The 8,653-nt window shown below is 41.7% G+C and overlaps 1 protein-coding gene across 4 annotated transcripts in view; it reads left to right on the top strand.

The window, feature by feature from the left end:
- The window catches only part of LOC137195356 (probable E3 ubiquitin-protein ligase HERC2), a 335,566-nt gene that overhangs the window by 326,050 nt on the left and 863 nt on the right, over positions 1–8,653 (top strand). For all 4 annotated transcript variants that reach the window (XM_067607635.1, XM_067607631.1, XM_067607643.1 and 1 more), the window contains 3 exons: positions 2,579–2,691; positions 6,579–7,004; positions 7,648–8,000. In XM_067607635.1, the coding sequence (XP_067463736.1) occupies positions 2,579–2,691; positions 6,579–7,004; positions 7,648–8,000 (892 nt within the window). The remainder of the gene's footprint in view (positions 1–2,578; positions 2,692–6,578; positions 7,005–7,647; positions 8,001–8,653) is intronic.

The raw sequence follows: 8,653 nt of genomic DNA, 5'->3' as shown, positions 1-8,653 counted from the left end.
CCTGTAGCACACATGCTCCTTTTTCTGTGTGCACGTCCACACACACAGCATAGCACCTTGGCCTGTTTAGTTTTATTGCTGGTGTCAGGTGAGGAGGTGGACGTAGGAGTGCTGTCTAATGTTCACCTCACACACACACACACACACACACACACACACACACACACAGACACACTCACACACAAGTCATTTCCACCCCTGCCGACACCTTGGCTAACAAGACCTGTGAACCACAGTGACAGAACTCCTAGACTTGTCAGAGTCCCAGTCATTTAATGCCAAGACCTGGCCCCAGCTCTAACCCAACAGGGTTTCTGTATGCACACTAAGCCACAATAGGCTTCACGATGTTGTAGTGAACATGAGTCTACTGAGTACTACTGCTCCTCCAGGTTAATGCTGTTTAAATAACACATTTATTCCAATGATTTACAGTAATTATTACTATAAAATGCTAAATTACTTACATGGAGTAATATTAGTGATCTGCAAGGAAAGTGGGGATGAAATGTGTTTTGTGTGGCATTGTTCAGTTGGTTCTCATGAAGTTTAACTTTACACCAAGTTCACATCTTATCATGTTAATTTGCACCATCACACATGTATAAAGCTTTGAATGTATGCTGTCACTCCTGACTGTCTGCTTGGCTGTGTAGCAGTACAGTTATGTGTAAATCTGCTGTATCCACAGGCATTTTCAAGCATCAAATAGTCATTACAAGTAGTGTTGCATGGACCAGCCCCTCAACCACATGTGTAAAGGAAACTCGGTACTCAATACCTTTTCCAGTCCTCCCACTTTTCCCTTTGCTGTGGACATGTAAGTGGAGGAGAAAGGAGAGTTGACTCGGGTTAGAGCCCTGCACAGCTTTGCTACCTTGGAAATGAACTGCACAAACAACACCTGGCCATTGTGCCTATAAGCACTTACAATGATGCCATTTAAGAGAGTATTGATCCACCCATTGCAGGGTCAATCATTGGATCAATGGTGTGTGGGTCGGCTGGCTTGAAGCCTGGTTGACTGTATGAATGAATGGATGGTTGGATAACAGATGAATGGATGGTTGGATGGTGGATGGATGGATTGATTGATTCATGGTTGGATTTGTGGGCTGAAGCATGGTGGGAACGAGCTCTGTTCATCCAAACATGAACTTGTGTGGGGCTGAAGGTTATCTGCCCTCTTTTGTGTAGCTTTGTGTCCAGTCTGTCTCCAACACCTCTCAAAGAACACCACCTTTCAACACACACATTACCATTCCAGTTCAAGTGAATTCTTGCCTTGTCCTGTTCAAGGAAAAATAAAAGAGTCAATTTACTGTAATTTAAAACATCAAACAAACTTTGTATTACTTGGTCAAGGTGTTGTCTGTCATAATTCATTAGATTCTTCTGTTTGTGTTACCGAGGAAGACATACAGTACCTGAGATATACATAACATGAGTGAATCATCGCTCACAGTGATCTCTCAATATCTCACAATAAAGCTTTATTGTGCCATAGAAGACTGGGAAATGTAGAGGTATATAAATTCAAAAAGAGTCATTGTCATTAGCATGTTCTTGGTGGATTCTTGTGATGTGTTTACACCAGGGTTGATTGACCTAGTTACCCAACCCCTGGCAGCACAACACGGAGAAATATAACACAATGCAACACAAGGGAGAGGTGTAGATTCCTTTATTATTCTTACATGTAAGACACATATGAGTGAACACACACACACACAGTCATACGCACATGACACGGTGATCATCAGGGGCTCACAGAGGTCGTGCCTCATGACGATGTGAATACAGGGAGAGAGCTTATTTAAAATTCTGTAAGAGATGTCAATTGTGCCCTCTGCATATTTCTATGGAACATTTGTAAATAGATCCTTTGTAAATAGCTTCTCTCTTGCCAATCACCCTGTCTGCTCTCTGCACAGCAGCATTAAAAATTGATCCTTAGCCTCACCAGGGTGAAATGCTAACATCGCTGCCAAATGACTGATTAAAAAGAAAAACCTTTAATCTTTGCTTAAAAGTGTCTACTGCCTTGGCATGCCTTTCCCCTGTGCTCCTCTATCTTCCAAGGCTGTGAAGGGAAGGAGGGGGTCGCCGTGGGGGAAACGGGGTCACGCTTCATGTAGAGTCAGTGCTGTACAGTGATATAGCTCTAGAGGTGAGGGATTTCACTAAGAGCAGATCTAGGAATAGATATGCATTGCTCTCTTCTGAATTTAACCCTAAGCCAAAGGTTAAAAACACATTTGAGCATCCCATAAGAGGGGATGAATGTATTGGCACTCTTGCTAAAAGTAGTTATTTACCCAACTTAACCATGCAAGTTAACAAAAAAATAGCAGGACCGTATAGTCAATGTGGCATAAGATAGTTTGTCGTGCGTCCAATTTACTCAGTAGTGCAGCCGTAGAAATTGACACACTGTCTCTTAATGTTCTGTAAGTTGTGATATAGCTACTAAAAAAGGTCATGAAATAAAGAACCACAAGCAAAAATAGCAGATTAAAGAAGACAAAGGGGCCATTAAAGTGTTGATTGGAAGTGCTGAGAAGTATTTGTGTTTCAGGGAGCAGAGAGAAGAACAGAGAATGTGCTCACCCAGAAACTGAAGCTCGCTTCAGAGACCTTGTCAGCAATCCCCTACCGACAGAGCACACGGAGAAAGAAAACACAGTGAAAGTAAGATAAACATACCTCCTCTTTCTTGCTCTATAGCCCCTTTATTGACTTACTTGCATACTGTATAGCTCAATCTGTAACTGGCCCGCTAACTCAACAGCTCCCTAACTCTTGCATCTTCCTCTTCCATACTCCCTGCCTGCCTTGTTGACATCCTCATTCACATTTATCCATTGTTTGCTTCTCAAATCCTCTTTTCATTCATTGTTTCTTTATACAAACTGTAATTGAACATATCAGTAATGAATATAAAACATAACATTTTGCACTGGAGTAAACAGCACAGCCCTCAAAATATAAAAGTGGTGAATATATTCACTCACCTCTCAGAACATCAGTGAGGACCACTAAACTGTCACCCAGAGCCACACACACACACACACACAAGCTCCCGCCCCTCCTCGTCTCTCTGTCATTCAGGTGTTTACTGTCATTCATACTCAGGGTTTTGTATAATCCTCTCACCACACCTGAGTGCTCCCCACTCAGTGTCACTGGATTTACCCGCCTCCCCCCCCCTCGCTCCCCTCTCTCGCTTCTCCACTCCTCCAGAGCGCAGCCTTTTTCATTTTGCATCACAGCCATTCTTTTACACACGTTGTCATTTCTTATGTAAATAACCACAGATAAAAAGACAGTAACAGACATTTTAAGATTTACACACACCGCTTGGTGCATATGTTTTCAGTCATCCCCTCTCATCAGCCAGTTTGTTTGTAGAAGTGTCTTTGCCTGTAGCCATAAATTAGGGGTTGTGATTTAACTTATTGAGACAAAAGAGAAAGACAACGAAACATGAATAAAACAAATGATGAGGAGAAGGTGAAGGAGAGAGAGAGCGAGGAGAGGAGGGTGAACTGAAGGCAGAAATGGGCCAGTATGTATTTCTGCTCTACTTTCACTTGGGGAAGGCTTCATTAAGAAGTCTGTTTCCAGAGCATGGTGGAATCTGTGTGTGTGTGCACGGGTGTGTGAGTATGTTCATAGGTTAATGTGTGAGATTGTGTCGGTGCACATGCACAGTCATGCATATATGTGTGCATGCCTGTAAAATTATTTGTGTGTTCAGTGAGAGAGATCTCTTAAATTATTTACACCCAGAACCCTCTAATTGGTATCAAGTTTTTAAATGGGGTCAAATGTTGTGGTGCAGTTTCATACAATTTTTCTCTTGCCTTAAGTCTGTATCATTACATCTAGTGCTACAGTGCTTCTGCTTCATGGGACTTGAACCTCTAAACGTTGTATTTTCCCATCCACTGGGGCTCTGCTCTCAGACTGGAGGAACGCGCTACACCAAGCTGACATAGAGGAGGGAATGTAATAACTGTGATGGTGCTGATGTGTCAGTCCATCTACTCAGGTCTGTGACATAGACATTGTCCATTCAACATGCTATGAAAGATCTGGTGAGTCGTAAACATCAAACAGAAGTGCACACACACACACACACACACACACACACACACACAGCCTAAGGCAGCGCGCAGAGCTGGTATTAGATTTAAGCCCCCTAATAAAGCCAATTAGAATTATACTGTGCGCTGATGAAGGCAACTTTAACAGGGCAATTCTCTCACCTCCACAGATACACTAGTACATGCACGTGCATTCACATATACACCTAGTTTTACTTTCATTACTCAGCACAGCGCCATCAAAGGTGCTTTTAAACAACTCCAAAGCCTCCACATCCACACATTGTATTTTCTGTATTTGTATGTGGGAATAGAAAACAAAACATTGTGGTTTAGAAAGCATTCACCCTACAGTTTGGAGCAATTTACTGTCAATCAAGCAATTTACCATCAACAGCTAACTTAGCCTTGATGAAATGCACAGTTCTCACATCCTAGTAAAGTAAAGACGTAGGGTTCACATACCATCCCACTCTGAACAAAACCCAACTGATTCCTGAATGTAAGCTTACTACTGACTAACGTTAACAAACTAGCCAAAAAAATACAATATGTACAGTACATAAGACAATTTTGGAGTTACCGGGAGAAGCACATTTAGGAGGTTTACTGGTCCAGTCTATCCAATGACTACGCAGAGAGGAAACTCATGTCAGTCCTCCATCAAACCAAATCAAAAGACAGCAAACAAACCAACTCTCAAGTTGCTGAAGTAATGAAGCAATACTGGGATTATTTCTATTTTTAATCTCTTACACTACTGATTACTGAAAAAACTTATCAAATTACTGTAATGCTACAGTAATGCATGTGTCATTGAATAAGTCACAGTCTCCTCAGAATTACACAGTAACACAATTACAAAGTCACAGCCATAAGGTTCTGTGCTTGGACCAATACTATTCACCTTACATATGCTTCCCTTAAGTAATATTATTAGGAAACACTCCATAAATTGTCATTGTTATGCAGATGATACCCATTTATATTTATCAATGAAGCCAGATGAAACCAATCAGTTAACTAAACTCCAAGCATGCCTCAAGGTCATAAAGACCCGGATCACCTGCAATTTTCTGCAACTAAACTCAGACAAAACTGAAGTTATTGTGCTTGGCCCTAAACACCTTAGAAACACATTATCTATGTCCTTCAACTCCCACATAAAACATATTTCAAGGACTGCCTTTTTTCACTTACGTAGTATTGCAAAAATCAGGCACATCCTGTCTCAAAAAGATGAAGAAAGACTAGTCAACTGTTTTGTTACCTCTACGGTGAATTATTGTACTCCCTTATTATCAGGCTGCCCCAACAAGTCCCTAAAAACTCTCCAGCTGGTCCAGAATGCAGCTGCACATGCACTGACAAAAACTAGAAAAAGAGATCATATTTCTCCCATTTCAGCTTCTTTGCATTGTCTCCCTGTAAAATCCAGAATTGAATTTAAAATCCTTCTCCTCACCTACAAAGCCCTTAATGGTCAGACACCATCATATCTTAAAGAGCTCATCTCAGCTCAGCTTACTTGTGGTTCCTAGAGTCTCCAAAAGTAGAATCAGAGGCAGAGCTTTCAGGTATCAGGCTCCTCTCCTGTGGAACCATCTTCCAGTTTCGGTCCAGGAGGCAGACACCCTCTCGACGTTTAAGAGTAGGCTTAAAACTTTCCTTTTTGATAAAGCTTATAGTAAGGGCCACCCCAGGTTTGCCTTGGACCAGCTCCTAGTTATGCTGCTATAGGCCTAGACGGCTGGGGGACTTCCCATGATGCACTGAGCTCCTCTCTCCTCCTCCCCCTCTCCATCTGTACCATTAATGCATGTTACTAACTTGACATCTTCCCCATAGTTTTGTGCTTAGTGACCTTCAGCTGCGGACAGACTGCTGTCCCCGTGGTCCAGCTTGACGCCCACAATTGCTGCTACTATTCATTTTTGCCCACTGCTACCGCTATTATTATTAGTTATATTTCTATTATTATTATCATTATTATTGTTATTATTATTGCTGTTATTATTGTTGTTGCTGTGGTTCTCTGTGTCTCTCTCTCCCCTCTCCCCCTCCCTTTTCTCTCTCAACCCAGATGGCCGCCCATCTAGAGCCTGGTTCTGCTCAAGATTTCTTCCCGTTAAAGAGGAGTTTTTCCTCACCAAGTGCTTGCTTATGGGGGAATGTTGGGTCTCTGTAAATTAAAGAGTCCAGTCTAGACCTGCTCCATGTGAAAAATGCCCTGAGATAACTTCTGTTTTGAAAATTGACTTGACTTGACAGTGAGCATGAATGCTGCATCAATTTAAGTTTAGCTTTGTTGGCAAAGTAGAGGTTCACCAACAAAGCAACGGATGTCTGATTCTTATTTTAAATGAATCAATTCAGTTTAGAATTTATAATTCTTCTGATGTCTTTTGATGTAGCAACATACATTGAAATGTCTTCTGTTTGCCTTTTGAATTACTGTACCGTCAACAGGACTCCAGACAGGTTCAACACATGCTGCTTCAAGGTCTTGGGAAACCAGAGGAGGAGAAACATGAAGAAAGAGGGAGTGCAGATGAAGAAGAATTACACAAAGAAAGAGGAAAACGAAAGGGAGATGAAACATTACACGATTCAGCATTTGCCGTGGCCAGGTCTACAACGGGAATGGACAGGACAGGAAATGGGCGCTCATCAATCAAATCTAACCAAGGGGATGAGAGGGAGGGTGGCAGGACAGTGGGGCCGTGGGAGCTGAAGGAACAGTGCAGAAGGAGAGGAAGCAAAGAGGTAGTCTTCACCACTTTGCATCTTTTACCCAAGTCAGAGGGAAGGCAGTTCAGGCCCGCTGCCAGCACCTTGCCCAGGCTGCTGACGGGACAACAGACTCATGGCAGAGTTTTAACTGAGGCTAGTCAGGTGAGTGTTCATGTCAACATCACAAAGAACAAATTCACCACTGTGTTTTCTATGAGAAGGGAGCATAAAACCGTCCAGGTTTGGTCAGTTTTATTTTTAAGTCTCCTCTTTTTAAAATCTCTTCTGCCTGATTTAGTTGAGTTGAGTTCTTATTTATTTGCTTTTAAAGAACATTTTGCTTTTAGATGATAGTGAAGAGTAACGGGAAACATCTTAGACTGCTAGCATTACACTCCTCATTTGTTATACTTCCTTTCAATGTTAAAGTGATTTTGTGCATCTGGAGGCAGTATTCAATCACTTTGGCTGTGATTAAAGAAGCAAGTATACATTAACTGGTTGGCAGGCTTGAGGTATGACTTTAGTATACTGCTGCAAGAATAGTACTTCACAAGCAGCTAACAGTGACATGAAAAAGCCTTATTACCAGGATACTGATCACACTAAAAGCAGTTGAAGAGGTTTCTCTTTCTATTTATGCTTCCATCTGTGAATGTTTTAGTGTTTGTAATATAGTATTGCATCTAGTATTTTCCCTCCAAAATCCAAAAACTGTAAAGCAAATTCTCAGACCACAGTAGGCTGTTTTCACATTGATTTGTTTTTTTATTTTTTTATTTTGCATGTGTCTTTGTCTCTTCAGGATAGAGCTACAAGTCTGTCTGAGTTGGTCCAAAAATCTGGGAGTGATAGCAGTATTTTGCAGAGTCCCATGCTCAGAGCCAAACCCAGACCTCCTGGGAGATGTACAGGTCCTGGGGCTCAGACCATGGCCCATTCAAACATGAGACTAAACGCTGGCCTTGAGTCTCCGATTTACAGTTCTCCTCTCCATCTGAGCCCTGAAAAAAAAGTTCAGATGTCCTCCTCTCTCCTCCTTCCAGGACTGCGAGTTGAAACCTCTTTTTCTCCGACTCTGTCCTCTTCTGAAGCGTTTAGGCACTGTCCCTCAAACAGAAGAGTGGTTTCTTCTTCTGCCACGTCTTGGAAGAATCTGTAAGTGTCCACAGATTCAGTTCCGTCCATCAATGGACCTGGAAAAATTATTTCATGTTTTAACATTTAAAACATGTGTTATATACCAGTTTCTGTCAAGTTTTGTGTACTATTTGAAATCAAGATGTTTAAACTACAACCATCCATAAAATACCCCTAAAGGATCCACAGCTCATCCAAAAAGTCACTAGTGTCAAGCATTTTTATCCAGTATTCCTCAAAAATGTCTGGAGACATAATATTATACTTGATAATGCATTTCTGGAAACCACATTCAAAGCCTAATACTTCGGGCTCCAAGGTTACTGGCAAACAGCCCCCTACTTTTCTCTCTAAAACAGACTACAGATCAGCATTAATGGGCTTCACTTTGCCCCACACTGTGATTTGGCAAATATGCTGCTCTTACAAACCATCTCAGTCAACGACACCCATGAACCCTGACCTCATCTGAAAGCATTAGACTTTAGACGTACAGTCAGCTGTGTGTAGGAGCTGCTGAGTGCTTGAATCACCACATTTCAACAGAACTTGAGAGGGCTGAGTTTTTTTACCCCACGTACTACCACACTGAACTGCAGAACTGTATTCATTTTAATACTTACAGTATGTTGTTTATTAAAGACATGACGCCCTCTCAGATCTTGGCCTCT

The sequence above is a fragment of the Thunnus thynnus genome, chromosome 2 (assembly GCF_963924715.1).
Source record: "Thunnus thynnus chromosome 2, fThuThy2.1, whole genome shotgun sequence".
Classification (NCBI taxonomy): Eukaryota; Metazoa; Chordata; class Actinopteri; order Scombriformes; family Scombridae; genus Thunnus; species Thunnus thynnus.
The sequence above is the reverse complement of the archived record's forward strand: the minus strand, read 5'-3'. Positions and strand labels throughout refer to the sequence as shown.